General features: G+C 38.4%; 2 protein-coding genes and 1 long non-coding RNA gene across 3 annotated transcripts in view; all 3 read left to right on the top strand.

Moving 5' to 3' along the window:
• Positions 1 to 4,202, top strand: part of LOC130189799 (microtubule-associated tumor suppressor 1 homolog A-like) — a 44,144-nt gene extending 39,942 nt beyond the window's left edge. The window contains exons 9-14 of the mRNA XM_056408738.1: positions 51 to 156; positions 390 to 463; positions 1,849 to 1,947; positions 2,677 to 2,793; positions 3,002 to 3,099; positions 3,649 to 4,202. Coding sequence (XP_056264713.1) covers positions 51 to 156; positions 390 to 463; positions 1,849 to 1,947; positions 2,677 to 2,793; positions 3,002 to 3,099; positions 3,649 to 3,862 — 708 coding nt within the window. The 3' untranslated portion in view covers positions 3,863 to 4,202. The remainder of the gene's footprint in view (positions 1 to 50; positions 157 to 389; positions 464 to 1,848; positions 1,948 to 2,676; positions 2,794 to 3,001; positions 3,100 to 3,648) is intronic.
• Positions 4,203 to 6,481: 2,279 nt separating this feature from the next.
• Positions 6,482 to 9,341, top strand: LOC130190425 (uncharacterized). Its single transcript, XM_056409834.1, has 4 exons — positions 6,482 to 7,506; positions 7,610 to 7,741; positions 8,151 to 8,174; positions 8,570 to 9,341. The coding sequence occupies exons 2-4, from the start codon at positions 7,615 to 7,617 to the stop codon at positions 9,256 to 9,258; spliced, it is 840 nt and encodes a 279-aa protein (XP_056265809.1). The 5' UTR covers positions 6,482 to 7,506; positions 7,610 to 7,614; the 3' UTR covers positions 9,259 to 9,341.
• Positions 9,342 to 17,213: 7,872 nt separating this feature from the next.
• LOC130190426 (uncharacterized) lies at positions 17,214 to 18,548 on the top strand. The gene is made up of 2 exons (XR_008830958.1): positions 17,214 to 17,532; positions 18,199 to 18,548. It is a non-coding gene; the product is annotated as an uncharacterized LOC130190426 (long non-coding RNA).
• Positions 18,549 to 18,709: the final 161 nt, after the last annotated feature.

Below are 18,709 nucleotides of genomic sequence, written 5' to 3'. Positions count from 1 at the left end.
GACATTTCTTAGTTGAACATGGCTTCCCTTTTTGCGCCTGCATCCTTTAGGTGGAGGAGCTAAAGAGCCAACAGGAAGCAGAAAAGAAGAACCAGGAAGTGAGTCAGAGCAAGAGGATGGAGTCTTTCAAACTGCAGCATGATACCTCCATACAAGGTGTGTGCAGAACCAACACGTACAAAACCCTTCACAGCTCAACATATGGAATAGTCTATTACCGGTAAAACAAAACTGAGGACTTTAAGCACTAAACCACCATAAGAGATTTTTATGTTGAACTGTTCAGGCATTTATTGCTTTGAAAATTAATATTTTCAAGATGAGTGATTACTGATTAGTCAGGCAGTTTGCTCAATAATTTTATGCTAATGTATGTTTGTGCATTTCAGAGCTAAAGAGGATCCAGCAGATGGACCTGGAGAACCTGAACAAAACACTGAAGGAGACTGAAACATCTCTTTCTGTAAGAGACCGAAACACTGAAGTTTTAAAAGAAAGCGTACAACGTCCGCAATGAAACAAACTGACACTTATTGCAACGTTTAAAAACATTATTTAGTCAGTGTTCCTGACCAGAAACATACTTCAAGGTGTAGTTCACCCCAAAACAACATACATTGTATATAGTACTCACATCAGGCTCTCTTAGGTCCCAAAAAAGTGTTCTATCGAATGGCGTTAAGGAGAATGAAGCCCCATTTTCGCTAACTTATTGCTAAAAATAAAGTGTTTCCTGATTAACCTGTGCAATGGTTTGGCTGTAGCTCATGGGTGGTTGTCCTGTAACTACAAGGTACCCGGTTTGATCCCCGCTCTCCCCATAGTTGAATGACAAAGTGTCCTTGAGCAAGAAGCTGAACCCCCAGTTGCTCTCCAGGCGCTTCACTGCAGCCCACTGCTCCTAATAACTAAGGATGTGTCAAATGCAGAGAAGAATTTACCCACGGGGATCAATAAAAGTGTATATTTCTTTCTTCTTCTTTCAATGTTATATTTCGGAATGGTTTAGCGAAAATAGTTTTCATGAGCCCGTGAATGGATACCAGACACTTGGATAGTTCTGCTAAATAGTTTTTCAAACGTTTATAACTTCTTTATTTGTGCTTCAGTCGGCCTCCATTTGTTTGCAACAATATCAGAATCAGAACCATTTATTGCCAAGTATTTTGGACATACAAGGAATTTGTCTTGGTGGGTGGTGCATAACATTAGACAATCAGACAAGTACATTACATTAGATAAACATATTTTGTATCCAAAGCCACTTATAATAAGTGCATTCAACCATGAATACAAACTCAGAACAACACGAATCAAAAAAGTAACATTTCTTCAGGAAAGCCAAACCACAAAAATACCATAAGTAAGTTCCATTCAAGTGCCACTGCAGTGCTAATCTGTTTTTATTCAAGATATAGTCGTAAGACAAAACAAATAAGACAAATAAACACAGGCTCTCCACTTTCCTTAATGCCATTCGATGTGTTTGCTCACATAACAGGTGCTGCAGAAATCAAACAAGAAACCTTGCCAGTTTTTTTTTTTTTAAATGCTGCACTTTGTAACATTTAAAAAATGCAGAAATTCTTCGTATGGTTTAACATAGACATTTTATTTCTGCGTGCCACAGCAAAGTCAGTTCTACAAGTTATAATGTGTCACTTCTTTAAGCATGTCTTGAACCTTTTCCTTTCTTTTCTTTATATCGGCAGGTCCACAGGTAAGAAGCATTAATTCTGAGTTTACCTTCTGGTTTTTACTCTGAGGTGTCCTAACATTGTACGAACCAAAGCTCAGTGTTCATCCAATAATTATTCTGTCTTTGTCCTCCTCTTTCCCTCTTACTAGGAGAAAATATGTGAGCTGTCAGCAGAGAAGGGGGCTCTGAATGAAAAGCTGAAGGCAGAGGAGGAGAGAAGGAGGCAGATACTTACTGACAAGAATTTGGTAAAGATGGTTACATCTATAACTAGAATGGGCACTCGGTAGAGCGCATACCTTCGCATATCACAAGATTGGGCATTGAATTATGAACATTTTGGCATTAGTTGCATGCCAATTGGACACAAATGTATCGTGCTATGGTAAAAAAAATATGTTGACCTTTCCATGACCTTGACCTTGAGCTTTGACCCGATTGATCCCAAAATCTAATCAAATGGTCCCCGGATAATAACCAATCATCCCACCAAATTTCATGCCATTCAAGAAGATTTGACCTGTTCATGACCTTTGACCTTGACCTTTGACCCGATTGATCCCAAAATCTAATCAACTGGTCCCCGGATAATAACCAATCATCCCACCAAATTCCATGCGATTCGGTTGAATACTTTTTGAGTTCTGCGAATAACACGGATACAAATAAAGAAATAAATAAAGAAATACACGGCGATCAAAACATAACCTTCCGCATTTTCAATGCAAAGGTAATAATAGCTTTCTGTCATAGTGACTCAAACACAAACATTTTGGAGGTCTTGGACATTGATAGACAGTGTTGATCTGAATATGTGTCTCTGCTTCCCACTGCTGGTTTGGGAGAGTCACACACTTACAACCTCTTGTGTTCCTGAGCTCACAAAAAGGGTATAATAAGGATAATCGCATGGTGACCTGTAATCAACATTACTGTGCTTTCAAGGTTCATGTTTCATATGTTTGTTTGTTTGTCAGAAGGACTCCCACACAGTGTACCTGGAGCAGGAGCTGGACAGTCTTAAGGTGGTGCTGGAGATCAAGAACAACCAGCTGCACCAGAAGGAGAAGAAGGTCATGGAGATGACCAAACTGGTAGGCTTTCTCACATATTATCATTTTGGGTTGCACCACTGTGGTCTCACAAGAGTCCAATGTTCTGAAAATAACGTAACTTTTTAAAAATCGTTTTGAGGGCAAATTGAAGATGTACAAAACTTGCAGTCCAGCCATATTGACACTGTTCAGAGGCTCGTATGCATATACACTCAACAGTCTTTTTGTGCGGCTGTGTTCGTCACAGTTGGAAACTAATGTGAAACTGGACGAGTGTCTGACCAAGGTCCAACAGGAAAACGAGGACTACAAGGCCAGGATGGACAAACATGCTGCTCTCTCCAAGTACGTACTTCAGGTGCTATGCATGTGAGATGGTGACTCATCTCTCTGCAGAGGAGGCAATCTTACCGTCTTTATCTGCCTCAGATTATCCGTCTGTCTTTGCTTCATGACTCAATAAGACCTGTAACTCAACCCAAATTATCATTATGAACATCAAGAATGAACATGGTTATTGTTTTTGTTGAAATAACTCACAGCTGTCAACATTCAATTGCATTCAATTCAGTCTATTTTGTATAGCCAACAATAACAAATTGCATATTTGCCTCAGAGAGAAAGTAAGCAGGCATGAAATGATTGGATGCGCTTATTGCAGTCCTGCGACAACCACGGTTACCTGATATTGTCCCTTTCTCACAACATTTGATTTATTTAGAAGTAAAGAGAATTTCCAGTTCAATCAGACCAAAATCAATTTGTTGCAATACAGGGGTATATTGTGTTGGATCACACATGGACGGTTGACCTCTGTTATTTATAATTTGAGAGTTCAGTTTACACTTTACAAAAAGTTGACCTGTGTGAACTTCATCCTGTCTCCCCCTGCAGGCAGCTGTCCAGTGAACAAGCCAAACTCCAGCAGACACTGCAGAAAGAGTCGAAGGTAAACAAGCGTCTGTCCATGGAGAACGAGGAGCTGCTGTGGAAGCTGCACAACGGTGACCTGCTGTCGAGTCCCCGCCGCCTCTCACCCACCTCGCCTTTTGGCTCACCGCGGAACTCTGCCTCCTTCCCCACAACAGCACCTCTATCTCCCAGATAAGCCAAAACCACAACCCCTTCCTCTCCTGAGACATCCTGCTTGTACTCATAACCTTTACAAGAGAAATACTTCAGTCACAGCAGTATTGCTGCATATTAATGATACACTTGTATGGAGGACTCAAAATGACTTAAGTATAAATAAATAAATGCATGAATAAATAAATAAATGCTTAAATATATGTATAAATGAATAAATGCTTAAATAAATGTATAAATAAATAAATGTATAAATAAATAAATAAATGCTTAAATAAATGTATAAATAAATAAATACAGGAATGAATAAATATAAGTTATAAATCAACAGGACATCATTAAATAAATATATTTCTACATTTCCGTATTTCTTCATTTATTTATTTCTCTATTTATGTGTCCACACGTATTTCTTCATTTATTTATGTGTGACATTTACGTGTCCGTATATTCAAATGAGCTGGGCGGTCCGAACCTCTGTCTAAAGCATGATTGGTCACAGGAGTGTGATGCACCTGGTGTGTTGTGCTCTACTATTTTTGCCTGGCACATGAAGCTGAAGTTGGCTCGCTCAGCTCACCGTGAGCAGAAGTTAGCCTAGACAGCTTTTTGACTTCAGCCGTTTCTCAATTCCAAGTGCACTGAGTACAGCCTCGTGTTCTTTTGGAGTCTGGTCTTGGGAGTCTGGTCTTGGTAGTCCAGACTCTCGAGGACGCAGGACGGTCTTTCTGGTCGTGTGACGTCACCACATCAACTGTTCTTGTTCAGAGAGAGGGCGAGTGCAATCACTGGCACCGACAACTCACTGGCACCTCACTGGCAACTCACTGGCACCTCACTGGCACCTCACTGGCAACTCACTGGCACCTCACTGGCAACTCACTGGCACCTCACTGGCACCTCACTGGCACCTCAGTGGCAAGTCTGTGGCAAGTGCCACAGACTTGCATAGATAATGTATTTTTTTAGACTTACTTAAAATATGCAATACGATATTGCTGTACAATACTGCTGTACTATATTGAATATTGTTTTGCTACTACTACGTTTCACTTCGTAATATATAACACTTATATACCATGATATGTATAATGTACCCGCCTTTCTTTAATAATAAAAAATATATAATTATTTTTTTTACCATGTCATACTGTTATACCTCCATGAAATTCTCCTTTGAGGAGATGCCACTGTTAGTCTAAAGTTTAAGCACTGGCACTCAGTGACACTTGCCGGCACTTGCCATCAGTTGCCAGCAGTTGCCAGCAGATGCCACTACTAGTCAAAAAGTGCCACTACTAGTTAAAAAGTGCCACTACTAGTTAAAAAGTGCCACTACTAGTCAAAAAGTGCCAGCAGATGGAGGGTCGGCCGCAGTCTGCGACGATTTAGTGACAAGCTTCACTGAAGTGCCCGGACAGCGGAAGAAATCACTTTCATGATCACAAAATGGAGGAGCTGCGGTTTAGCTAGATAGATAGCTAAAATAGCTAGATACACAGATGGATGTGTGTGTATATATATATAAAAAAGACACTAATTAATATATATATATATATATTAATTAGTGTCTTTTACACTTACTGACAATATGCAATAAGATAGTGCTGTACATTACTGCTGTACTATATTTAATATTGTTTTGCTACTACTACGTTTCACTTCGTAACCTATTACACTTATATACCATGATATTGTAATGTCTCGGACGTTATGGCACTGATGACACGGAGACGGGACGACGTTATTAATCCTCCCTTTATTAGGCATCCACCAACACAGACAGCGTGCTCGTCCACCCAACACAGACAGCGTGTCAAGATCACACCAACACAGACAGCTGTTCTCTCAGTTTAGCAGCTCGAATGTCAACAACAACGGTTCCCGTCAACCACCCTTAACTCCCGTTTTCCGACAGGTTAACCCCGCCTCCCCTCTACTCCGCCAATCACAGGCACGCCCCCTCGACCAGCACGCACGGTGCCACACTTTGATTGACAGCCACTTCACAGGGTCGCTACAATATATTACGAAGTGAAACGTAGTAGAAGCAAAACAATATTAAATATAGTACAGCAGTAATGTACATCACTATCGCATATTGTAAGTAAGTGTCTACAAAAAGACACTATATATATATATATATATATCCATCTGTGTATCTAGCTATTTTAGCTATCTATCTATCTATCTATCTATCTATCTATCTAGCTAAACCGCAGCTCCTCCATTCTGTGATCATGAAAGTGATTTCTTCCGCTGTCCGGGCACTTCAGTGAAGCTTGTCACTAAATCGTCGCAGACTCGTCACTGCGGCCGACCCTCCGTCTGCTGGCACTTTTTAACTAGTAGTGGCACTTTTTAACTAGTAGTGGCACTTTTTGACTAGTAGTGGCATCTGCTGGCAACTGCTGGCAACTGCTGGCAACTGATGGCAAGTGCGGCAAGTGTCACTGAGTGCCAGTGCTTAAACTTTAGACTAACAGTGGCATCTCCTCAAAGGAGAATTTCATGGAGGTATAACAGTATGACATGGTAAAAAAATAATTATATTTTTTATTATTAAAGAAAGGCGGGTACATTATACATATCATGGTATATAAGTGTTATATATTACGAAGTGAAACTTAGTAGTAGCAAAACAATATTCAATATAGTACAGCAGTATTGTACAGCAATATCGTATTGCATATTTTAAGTAAGTCTAAAAAAATACATTATCTATGCAAGTCTGTGGCACTTGCCACAGACTTGCCACTGAGGTGCCAGTGAGGTGCCAGTGAGTTGCCAGTGAGGTGCCAGTGAGTTGTCGCTGAGTACTGGCACCGAGCGGCACTTGCCACAGACTTGCCACTGAGGTGCCACTGAGGTGCCACTGAGTGCCAGCGTCGCTAGGGGGATCTCGCCCCTACTGTGTCGAAGACTATTTACAAAGTTGTTCCGCTTACTCGCCATCGACATTGGACGTGGTCTTAAAGATCCCAACATGGCAGGTAAGCCTCGTGCACTTTGAGACCTTTCCTCCAGGCAGCAGTAGGCCTACTTTGAATATCTTAACTTTATTGTGGTTAGGTTAGTTAAATATTTAAGTTTAAAAAAAAAGAAGAAGCGATAACGTCGGCACGATGGTAACAATCTATAAAATATAAATGCAGATTGGAAAATAACTACAATTAAATGTTCTTTTCTCGACGATGCGCATCGTGGTGTTTATGCAAATATGAAAACATTGAATGGTCAAAAAATATTCTCCATAACTTTTGGCTTGGAAAATTCATGCTCCCTGTTTATTGGATGGATGTGTAGCCGAGGATGTCTTCAGCCCACTCCTCATCAGAAACTAAATTTTTGCTAATGTTAAATACCATCCAGGTATATAAAAAATAATATACAAAGATTATATTATATATTCACTCAAAGGCACTTGTTAGTGATAACACACCAACATTAATTTTGTTTAACCCTCCTGTTATGTTGCGGTCAAATTACATAAAAAATACATATCTTCTCTTACAGATTCACACCAGGTTTTTAATTCTACGGAGTCTGTTATTCAGTTTGCTGGTCCACAATGCATATTTTGCACCCTGCCAACAGAGGCTACTGCAGTGCATCTCCAAGCAAAGCATATAAGGGATGCTGTTCATTTTCGTGATGGAGACGCAGGTATTTAAATATGAAAATACTCTATGCTCCCATTTTCTTACATCAGTTTAAACACATTTCAATGTCACTTATATCCCTAATTCTTGCTAATTATCTTTTCCAGAGAAAATGGTGCTGGCATGTTTTTGCAAGGACATCCAACAAACTCACAGATCACACACTCATTGTCCCTTTTGCAATTACCGGGTTTTTGCAAGAATTTGGAGCTTCAGGAAACACCTCCTACAAATTCACGGTAAGTTTATGTTCCACTCAAAAGTATTTAGAAGGCCAACAACTAAGGGAAATACATGTTATCATTGATGACACATTTGAATGTTTCTTGCTTCTTGAATGTCGTTGTTGACATAATTCTTATTCGGCTTTGAATATTAATTTCCTTGTTTTAGGTTTTGACATAAATAAATTCAAGTACTGAATTACAGCATTGTCCTCACTTTCAATTTCTATATCCCAAAACAAAAAATATCACCTGTAAATAAGTCTGACGCCTCTAGTTGTACCAAAAGGTCATATTTCAATCAGAAGAGTTGACTCTCCTTTTGTTTAAATCCTCTTATTAAATAGAAACATGTACCGTTAAGATATTAAATACATATATTTAATTCATTCAGTGTTATGACCAATTCTTCTATCAATTTCAGGGATTGAATCATCCAAGAAAAGAGGTAATGTTTTCTTTTACGTCTCGCACAATCATCTATCCATCCATCAAGCCTTACTGCTATCATTAACAGCCACACACTAATTTTCCCTCTCTCATTTTGTTACATATATAGCTCTATATTCCTCCTAAAACCTGTACCATTAATACTAGCCGACTTCTACTATGCATTCAATTATAGTACCTTCTGTTTTCCGACTATTACGATTATCCCTGCCAATTCCCTTCAACTCAGGTTATTGTATTTTACACTTTTTACCTTAATACTTCACAACTTGACACTTTAAGCACATTTACTCCAGAAATTGGTGCCGTTTCTTGTTTCATAAAATGTAGGAAAAGATAAGTAAATAACTGTCAAATAATGTGTTCTCTATATCCTTTTTTTTATTATTTCAGAAACAACTCAAAAGGACAATGCTGCCACTGAGAAATCCGGTGAAATAACACAAGAAACGGTTTCCCCGAAAGAGAAACCTTTTCCATGTGTATATTGCCCTGTATTCTTTACAACCTCTGCCAACCTAAGACGCCATATTCGCGACGCTCACAACCGTCCAACGACACCGATCTTGTGCATCGACCCAAACCATGGCATCTATGTGACTCCCAAACATGAATCGGGCCCCCTGCTCCCGATTCATGTGGTGAAATGCATTAGCACTCCTGCCATTGAGTGTGAAGTTGCACTGTGCCGTAAATTGATGGAACTAGCCAATGCATCGGGATATCCTGGAAAGGAGTGCATACACCTGGAGAGAATTAAATATGCGGATCTATATGTCCCCCCAGCATCTGTCCAACATATTTCTCTCCAGGAAATGTTGGACAAAGCGCTTATATCGACTGAATGGAGCGAGTGTTGCAAGGAGTTGCAGTCAGCAACCAAAACATCCGAAGTATCCACCCCATTTTATATGGAGAGGTTGGATTTTCGAAAAGATGGCTGTTCTTCTCAGTCTTCACCGGCAAAAGGGACAATTGGTGCCGCTTTGAGCGGACCATTGTCAGCTTTGACTCTGTGGGGGGTCAGTGGCATTGTCCGTGTAGAGGAAGTGGACAGTCTCACCGCTGTGTCCACCACATGATGGCCATGTGGTGGATATACCAAGAGTCTCCGAACCATTTATCTAACTGTGATACCCATCCAGAACAGATAATGAACATGGAAACGGAGCTACTCGAAACAGAAGTGCCATGTCCCTCATACACTGTCAATGATCAAAAGGTTGCCGTTATGACCGAGTACTTGGCCAAACACAAGAGAATCCCCCCTCTAGCAAATATACCACTTGATGTCCGCACGAAGGAGAAGCCACCCCCGAACTGCTTCATCCCTAGTGAGATGATTTGCCCATATTGTCCAGGACCAACACCCCCAGATTTGACGATAATGGAAATAAAAACAACCCAAGCCACTGTTTATGGCTTTTCATACGTTCAAAAAGGTAATTACATGATCTATCACATAAACAGGTTTCCTGAATTTGTTGGTGCATTACTTTACCCCTTGGTGTATGCAAAACTGTAAATGTCTGTCTTTGTCTTTGTAAATACATTTAATGTAGGAGTAATTACTTTTTATAATAATATTGCAGATTGTCACATTTTACAGGCAAACAACATTGGTCTCTTCTGTTAGCATAACCTCTCACTTGCTAATGTAGGTTGACATTTTTTGTCCTTTTGCTCAATTTGAAGGTGTCTCTGTTGGCATAAAAAAGTGCCCTGTCTGCACTAATCTGGTCCGTTTTCAAGACTACACAGCGGGGTTTCATAACTTCAACGACAGGGTGTTGCTGACTCTCCCGCTGTGTGCACTGCTGCTCTCTGGTTTGGCTGTAAGTTTTTTATAAATTAACTGATGACACATGATAGCATTGTGTTGGGTGTTCTTTTAAAACACTTACTTTCAGTGTATGATTCTCTGAAGTATCCATAATCAATCTGGTGTATGTTATGTTCTGCGTGTTGGTTCAAAATAACATGTTTTGTAGAAAATGCTCTCCATGTGCTGTTTCTTCTGCTCTCCAGAACAAGACAGCCTGTGGACGTATGTTGGACACCATCAACCTTTTAACACAAATACATACCACCACCAGACAGTACGGAAAGCATTTCACCACTTCCTGTCCTTGATGGATTTTGGATTTGATTACAGCTGTCACCAATGTGGCCATAATCCTCCCATAGTAATTGGTGATGCCAACTGGAAAGTGGCTTTCGATGTGCCAGGTACATTGATGAAATCCATGTCTAACATACATTATCTTATGTTTCTTATCCCCCCTCCCTCATCCACAAAATGAGACAAATTTCTGTATTGTGCATGAATAGATCTACAATGTGCAGCTCTTCGGATATCATACGTAGTTTAAAAAGTAGCCCAGCTTGATGTTTCTGTCATATAACAGAGTTATCCAGTTCAATACATTTTAGATGACACTGAATTCAAAAAGGCTAATAGGTTTAATACTTTACTAATTACTGTTGCTCTTTGCTGATTCTCAGTTGGGACATTCAAGAGGCCAGACCTGGACACTGTGACCGACACAGACCTCAATATAGATATCAAAAAGACCTGGGCAGACCTGGACAAGGAGATGATTGCTGAGGGCTTCACAGCAGGTATGTCATCTTTGTTAATGCCGGTAGTACTATTGGTGTACTCTGCTCCATTGATACTAATTATGTATTAATTCTTCCCGTTATTGTAATAACCAAACGTAACATGCCAGTCAAGAATGTTGTTAATGCACATTTACAAACAAAACAAAAGAATACCAACAATAGAAATCAAACTATGTAGTTTAAGTGTATCTCATCTATACTTTCATTTTTAATAGGAACTACCACAGTAAACCCGTACAGGCCCTTGCGTACATACTCGGCCTTAGCACCATGGATGGGAAAGCACACACGGGCTGGAAACATACTCCCAAAGACAGAATTGAAAAAGGGTTTGAAAAAAAGGTCAGGAGAAACCAAGGCCTCCTCTATCCAAAAGGTGGATGAAGATGTCTTACTTGCACTTCTCGAGTCGAAAAAGGTGTGTATAAAGTTAAAAGTGTATGATTATTGAAGTTGTGCATATTTTTTATTAGAATGTATACTGAAAGCTGCATTGATTATTTCAGCCACAAAAGAAAGACCTGCAAGATGCCTGTGCAGCACTTGGTGTCACGACTGAGGGTTCCATAACTGACCTCATCAACCGACTGGAGGAGCTGCTCAATTTTAAAGAGATTTACCCAAAGCTCTTTGTTAAAATGCAAAAAACAGGAGGTGAGAAATAGAAGAGGGAACATGTTTTTTAAAACCATGTGAGTAAAATTGTTATTTAAATCGTGCTTCCTTTTCCAGGTGGTGTGTTGCACTTCGCATGTACACATGGCGTGGTGTACTATGTGAACTTTCTGTTTTGGACAGAATCAGCCAGAGATCACGTCGATGGACTTCTCAGCTTCAGCAGTTTTCCGACAATATACATCTCAGATGTGGCAGGTCAAGTCTCTCGTCACATGAACAATAGGACACAACAAAAATTCTTTCAGCCCCATGATGGCCGGCTCTGTACACCCTCAAAGACCAACATCGATGAAGCCAAGGAAAAAACACTTGAAGTGAACCTTGAGTGGATTACTTATCTCAGGTCTCCAGGGGCACCACAGCCACCTGGACAAGCAACAGATCGGTTCACTGCATTGCACCCAATAACCAAAACAAATGACAGGTATGCACTCTACGACAGGTTTCATCAGAAAAACCAACGCAAACCGGCGGAAAAACTGAGGAGCTTGAACATCTGCCCCTCCTTACGCTCAGAGATCAATTCCTCAGTGGCAGAACAATTTAATCGAGAGCTCGCAGCATTTCGATATTCCTGCTGCCAGATGAAGGAGGCACAATTCAAACAGACAATACGAATTCTCATTGAATTACACAATGAGAAAATAAACAGTAAATTCCTGCAGAATATGATGAAGCTCTGCAGCACACCGCTGGCAGTAGGTCAGTATGGCAGGCTGGTGTTGGAATCAACAGGTAAGAGCATCCAACTAAGTCTTAAAATAATTTACATTTTGTCGACAACCGTTTGTTATAGACTTCATTGGTTTGGGTTTTAGATACAAACATGTTTTTGGAGAAACTAGCCTTTGTTTACATTGCCACAAAGTGCCTGCTATTGTACAGCATAATGTGTTGTGTGTTTACTGTTCAAAATATATACAATAAGAAATGTTGGTTTGTGGCTGGCTGTAAACGTGAATGTCTTTCATCATATTTATAATTAATTGGCCATCCTTAACAAATGCAAACACATTTTCTGTTGAATTCTTCTTGTATATATTTCTGTAAATTATGGTAACATCTTCAGATTTTCTGACCAACGTCTCCAATTGTTCATGCTGCAACGTTCAATTTATACACATGTTGTCCTGTTATAGTTGAAAAATAGCTGAAGTTTGACTATATGTCAACATTTGCAAGTTCATGCTGTGATTTAAAAAACAATAATTTGTTATTAAACAATTTACACTTTTTTAATTCAGCAAACAGACACTGAACCACCACATTTGGTACCAGAGTCTGCCATGGACAAAACCACGGTATTCTCAGCCAAGAAGTACATCATTGAGGATATTGAAAAGGTGAGATTCACAATGGAAACAATCATTTCACCGACATTAAATGTGTCAATACTTTTAATTATCTCTATCTTTTCAATATATGGCTTCTTTTGTATGATCGTAAATAACTGTGGATACTACATGATTTGGAGCTTCCGAAAATTACAGTTATACAATTATTTTACTTTACTTTTCACATGTGTATATCACTCAGGATAAGTTAAGGACACTCCTGACAGGGGCACGGGATGCAAGACATGTTCTAGCCAAGCTCCATCGGCGGTTTCCTATCTCCATACGGGACATCTGCAGTGTCTGTCCTGTGAAACTGCTGGGCGAATCGGCATGGGTTATGCCATGGCTCACTGATGATGTAAGTTATATGTATATTGTTCGTAGTTTCAAATTCCAATGATTACATTAATATGAAGTTTTTCAAAAGATTTCGGTAAATTCTGTATATATATATACATGCGCAGCTTTGCATATGATTAGGATTAAATGTTTTCCTTTAGGCTGTCAACTATCGTGTGGCTCAGCTTGCCATGGACAACTCTAAGGTGAGTGATGTCACATGGTCACTGGAATATTTTATGGCTGTATGTTGTTGTATGTTGTTTATGATGTATGTTGTTTACAGAGTGCAGCACTTGGTCATTTTGACTTCATATTGTGGCACAGAGACTGGATCATGAACAAAAATGTCAATGACAAGCTTGTTAATTATCTCCCGGTAAGTTTTTTACAGAAATGTGAACGAATACGAAGAAAGACAATCACTAATACCCTTTAAAAATGAAATGTTTCAGGAGACGTTGTCATTGATGGATTCATATTATAATTATCTATTCAACAACAGGATGCCGAAATCATATTTCTGCCGAGGATTGTGGGTCATATCACCAACGAAACTGGCAACCACTTCATTCTATGGGTATGCATCAGCTATTACATTGTATTGACGGTTTAGAAACATACCATTAACATTGAAGAGAATGGTTATAGAGTAAAGAGATGGTTGCATCATTGATATCGTAAAAAAAAGTGTTTTTTATGTCATCATGTTATCCAGCACAACACATAATAAACCACAAATATGTTGAATTACATCTTGACATTATTGTTTAAAAGGTTCTGGATTTCTCCAAAAAAGAAATCCGAATCTATGACTCCCTGAAGACCTGGACCGGGATATGCGAGGATGATATGGATCTTCTGAAGTAAATCTACGTCAACTACAACAAAACAAATATGACACAATAACGCCTTTTCATCTCTTTGACATGTAATTGTATTTTTTGCCACTCCCAGAAATGTCTTTCGGAAGAAGGGTGGGCTGCAGGATTGGAGGGTGCGATACCCTGTCCAGTGGCTTCAAAAGGACTCGGTGAATTGTGGGATTTTTGTCTGCTCAGTGAGTAAATCCAAGTCACTATGTCGACAAATAGTTTGTTTTTAAGCTGGTTTTGAATGCAGCTTCAAACAATTGTCTATAGCCCTATAAGCCACACTATTTTGAATTTGACAATCACATCATTTTAAATGTGACCAGCCTATTATTTAATTTTTCTAAACCAACCCCTTCTTCATATTACTTATTTTCTTATTATGTCTAATTAATTATTATTAATGTCTATTTAAGACTTATGTCCAGTACTTGTTTTCTATGGCTGAAATTCAGGAATATTAACAGACTTAATAAAAGAAAGTCAAGAAAGTAAAACTATTGTGTACAGTGTGCACAGGTAACATATTACAATAGGCCTATGCCCATTATTAAAATATAAATTTAAATAACTCAGCAGATTTTGTACAATTAACACTCTTATCATCTCTTTGACATATAGGCTGCTGAGAATGAGGTGACCAAGATAAATGTCCAAGAAGAGACACTGACAATGACTCAATGTCGGACTCTGAGGACATATCATGGAGCTAAAATGATAAAAGATGTCCCAGAGACAGTAAGTAATGTTGATGACGTTGAATGCCGTTTTTTTCTAGATTTAATATATATATTTGTAATGCGTCGTACGGACTTTAACCTGTCCACTTCTCCTTTTTATGTTCCGAAAAAGTCCTTCCCTCTCACCAAGGATGTGTCAGATGAAATGGAAAGGCAAGAGAAGAAGCTGCAGATAGCTGAAGGGAACAAATGTGACTCCAACTGCCATTGCATTGCATGGTGCATTGGAGCCTGCACTTTTCAACGTGTGGTGGGGACAAGAATGTATGTCACAAGTTTGCATTTCATTTGAAAAAATACGTACATATTTAGGAGATATTGGAAGAAATTGAATATATTTAACTATTTTTTATGAAGTGTTTTATCACCTAATCATTGAAAATATTGTGTCTTCGTTACCTTGGAATGAGACATTTATATCCACACACAGAGCAGATTCTCTTCAAAGACCTGGCCGCTATGTTTTTAATTCAGCAAACCACCGAAGAAGTTCTCCTATACGCTTTACACAGGGAAGAAGTTTCAGTTTGTTGCATCTGCAGCCTCAAACAATAACTTATTCCAGATACTACATATTGTATCTGCAGGTTTTAAATAAATTAAAAAAAATGCTTTTCAAATATATATAACATTTTCAGTCGGCATATCACATTTAACTATTTTGTTAAGGTTTTTGATTTTCTGTTCAACTTAGGTTTCTCCACCAAGACGTGGAGGGCTATAAATGGCTACAGTGTGAAAATTGCAGTAAATGGATTCATTTCCATTGTGCTGGAATTGGTGAAAACTGTACGAAACAAGGCTTCAATTGTGGCTGCACTAAAGTTGTCCAACCAAATGTGTAAGTGCTATTTAATGATCTCACCTTGAAACAACTTTTGCATGAGTTTGGCATTTCCTTCCATCAGTATCCTTTTTTACATTACATTTAGCTGATGCTTTTATCCAAAGCGACTTACAATCATTTTACATTCATACACCGTAAACACAACCTCAAAGATCAGTGTAGCAGACTGGTTGCTTAGAAATGGCTTTTTCTTTTTGTCACCAGCAAGGTCAGCCTGGAAGCAACTGCGGTGGACAGCATGTTAACTGACCAAGAAATAAAGGTAACAAAAAAACTACAACAAGTTTTATAAATGTCTTTAATAACTCCTTCCTACATTTGTAAAATTATGCAATAATTGTTATGTTGACAAAGTATTTGGGAATGCAGTCTGTTGGCTACATGGATGGTTGTCAAACTTCTCAAATGCAGTTGACACCCACAATCCAAACCTTTCAGTAAATTATTCTGATTTAGAGTTTAAATTACTATACTGTGTTAAACAGCTTTTATAAATGTGCCTTGTACTTGTACTCCCATTCATTTTGGGCTATCAATACTTGAACTTGTTCACATGAGATGGTAAAAGAAATACATGACATCAGAATTGTTATGCTCTTTGCAGGATCTGGAGCAAAAGATCAGAGATGGCACGCTTCTTTCCAACAGACACTATCTCCATAAAAACAAGGAGTTTTATCCGGCATTGCAAATGATGTACTCATCCAACAACACATTGTTGGATGACTTGAAGGTATGCTCAAAACATTGCCATGTTTCATCGTAACTTGCAAGACATGTTTCTCTTTGTCTCTAATCGTTAGGAAAGTATGACCTGTATTTCTAATAATGTTTGTCAAAAAACAGAAGCATGACATTTTCATCAAAGCTTCTGAAAAAAGTCTGTACTTTGGAGTTCATATGTAATAACTATCATTTGTAAAATGTTTTAGACTTCAGAGATGATCAACAGGCTGAAGAACATCCTGCCTGTAACGGGCAAAGAGCTAGAACAGCAGATGTACCTGGAAGATGTAATTCTGCCAGAGGTAGGATTCATAGTATTTATTAAAATAAATATGATATACACACTACACATCAATTGTGAGAGAAAACCCTCACATTCATAATAATAAATGGTATTTGGTGTGAAATACACTGTCACTTTGGTTGTTTTTTTACATATACCCATGCTTTACTGTTATCCAGTGAATGTGTGCTATTTTTTCTAAAAACACACAAGCATAAACCATAAGCATAAACTGCATGATTCTATTCATATATTTGCTCTCGATAATGGTGTAATAAATGAACATACAGCACAAAAATAGATTTCATGACCATACTTTGTTGAATAAGTCAGGAGTATTCATTTGAACAAGCTTTCTGGTGGCCCTGCTGATAGTTGTATGCCCAAATGGCGCATTAGTAAAGGTTTGGTGAAATTGTTACATCTTGGATTAATTTGATTTCACAACTTTGTATACACAGAACTTAAATGTGGTCACAAAATGTGAATTTATGTTGCTTTTAAGGTAACAATTCAGTGGCTGAGAAAAACACTGGGTCTTTGGAGACACGAGGCAGAAAGCCTCCTCTTAAAACAGGAAGATGCACAGGTAATACCTTTTTCTTTATGAGATCTAAGTAATTCCTTTGCTTTTGTGTGTTAAATGTAGATTTCATGCATTTTTATGAACACTAACAGGTTTAGTGATGAAGGGAAATGCAATTTCTCATATGTATTTGAAGAATTGTGTTTCTACAGCTAACTGTATGCCTATAATCAGCTTGCCATAATAATCCAGCACTCTCTGTAAAGTGTGACATTTTAAGAAAAGTCAATCGTGAAAGTAATGTCACAATTTACTCTCTGTTAATTCCAAGTGGAAGAGAAAAGGAAAACGACAGCCCTGCACCTGAGCCGACAGACCAACAGGTAATTGTTAAAAGTCTGATATATCATGTCTGAACAAATAATTACACAGTTAAACAAAAGGATAAAGTCTCCCTCCTTTATATAAGAACTCTAGGAACATTGTACATACTTTGCTGGTGGACTCCAAATTGGAGTACCACCATATTATTTAAACTGCAGTGAAATCCTGCTTCTACCACCTACTCCATCCATCCATTTGTGGTTTTGAAACAACATACATGGTGCTCAAGGAACTCCAGCCACAGTACACAAGCATTAAGTGCAGATCACTATAGACATTTTGAAATAGTATTTGTAGTGGCCATTTGTTCGATAAATCAGTAGCATTACCCAATTCATAAACAAAGGAACAAACCAAAGACTAAGTATACATAGACAACAACGACAAATGGCTTAATTTAACAAATATATGTATATTCTGAATAGGCAAACATCTAGAATAATTAAACAAGAATACTTACAAATAGAATAACTAAATACTAACACAAAATAAATAGCTCCTACAGTATTACTGTGCTGATTTAGAATTCAAATGTATCGCTTTTCTTTCTTAATTAATTACATTTAGCTATTGTTTCATATTGTATCGTCAAAGTGACTTAAAAACGAAATGTACTTGAAATAAATGGTGTGTGTTTTTGTAATGTTCATATTCTTCTCATGCAGAATTCTGGAAAATTCAAAAAAATTGAGCATGCTCTGTTGGCAGCCAAGTGGTGCCAGACATGGCCTTTGAAGGGGAAGGTGACATTACCCGCACTGACGCTAATGGGCCGATCAGAACAGCTGGCCATCGGAAAAGCACATGCGGGAGAAGAAGAAGACGACGGAGCTGAAAGACTCTTGGATTTCAACTTTGAATATCAAAGTGATTATAATAGGTTTTCTGAGGAATTCATGGACAAGGGTTACAAGGTGGATGGGTCATTCAAGCACTGTGATTAGTTGCGTAATGAGAGTTTATTGTTTTACATGTTGTGTTTTGTTTTATTAAATGTGTTTCATATTTACTAATACGTTCCGTGAATACTGTATTCGGACTTTCTCTGCGTCTCGTTCTTTTCATATTCTGTTCACACCCATGACAACTGTAGCTTTATTGATTCAGCAAATATATGTGCTTTGATGTGTAATTTAATGTTGGCCTAGTATTTAATTAATAACCATCACATTAATT

The sequence above is a fragment of the Pseudoliparis swirei genome, chromosome 24 (assembly GCF_029220125.1).
Source record: "Pseudoliparis swirei isolate HS2019 ecotype Mariana Trench chromosome 24, NWPU_hadal_v1, whole genome shotgun sequence".
NCBI lineage: Eukaryota > Metazoa > Chordata > Actinopteri > Perciformes > Liparidae > Pseudoliparis > Pseudoliparis swirei.
The sequence above is the reverse complement of the archived record's forward strand: the minus strand, read 5'-3'. Positions and strand labels throughout refer to the sequence as shown.

Coding starts and splice junctions, on each gene's coding strand:
- LOC130190425 (XM_056409834.1), top strand. CDS start 7,615: ATGGTGCTGGCATGTTTTTGCAAGGACATCCAACAAACTCACAGATCA. Junction 7,742..8,150: donor ACACCTCCTACAAATTCACG/GTAAGTTTATGT, acceptor TATCAATTTCAG/GGATTGAATCATCCAAGAAA. Junction 8,175..8,569: donor TGAATCATCCAAGAAAAGAG/GTAATGTTTTCT, acceptor TTATTATTTCAG/AAACAACTCAAAAGGACAAT.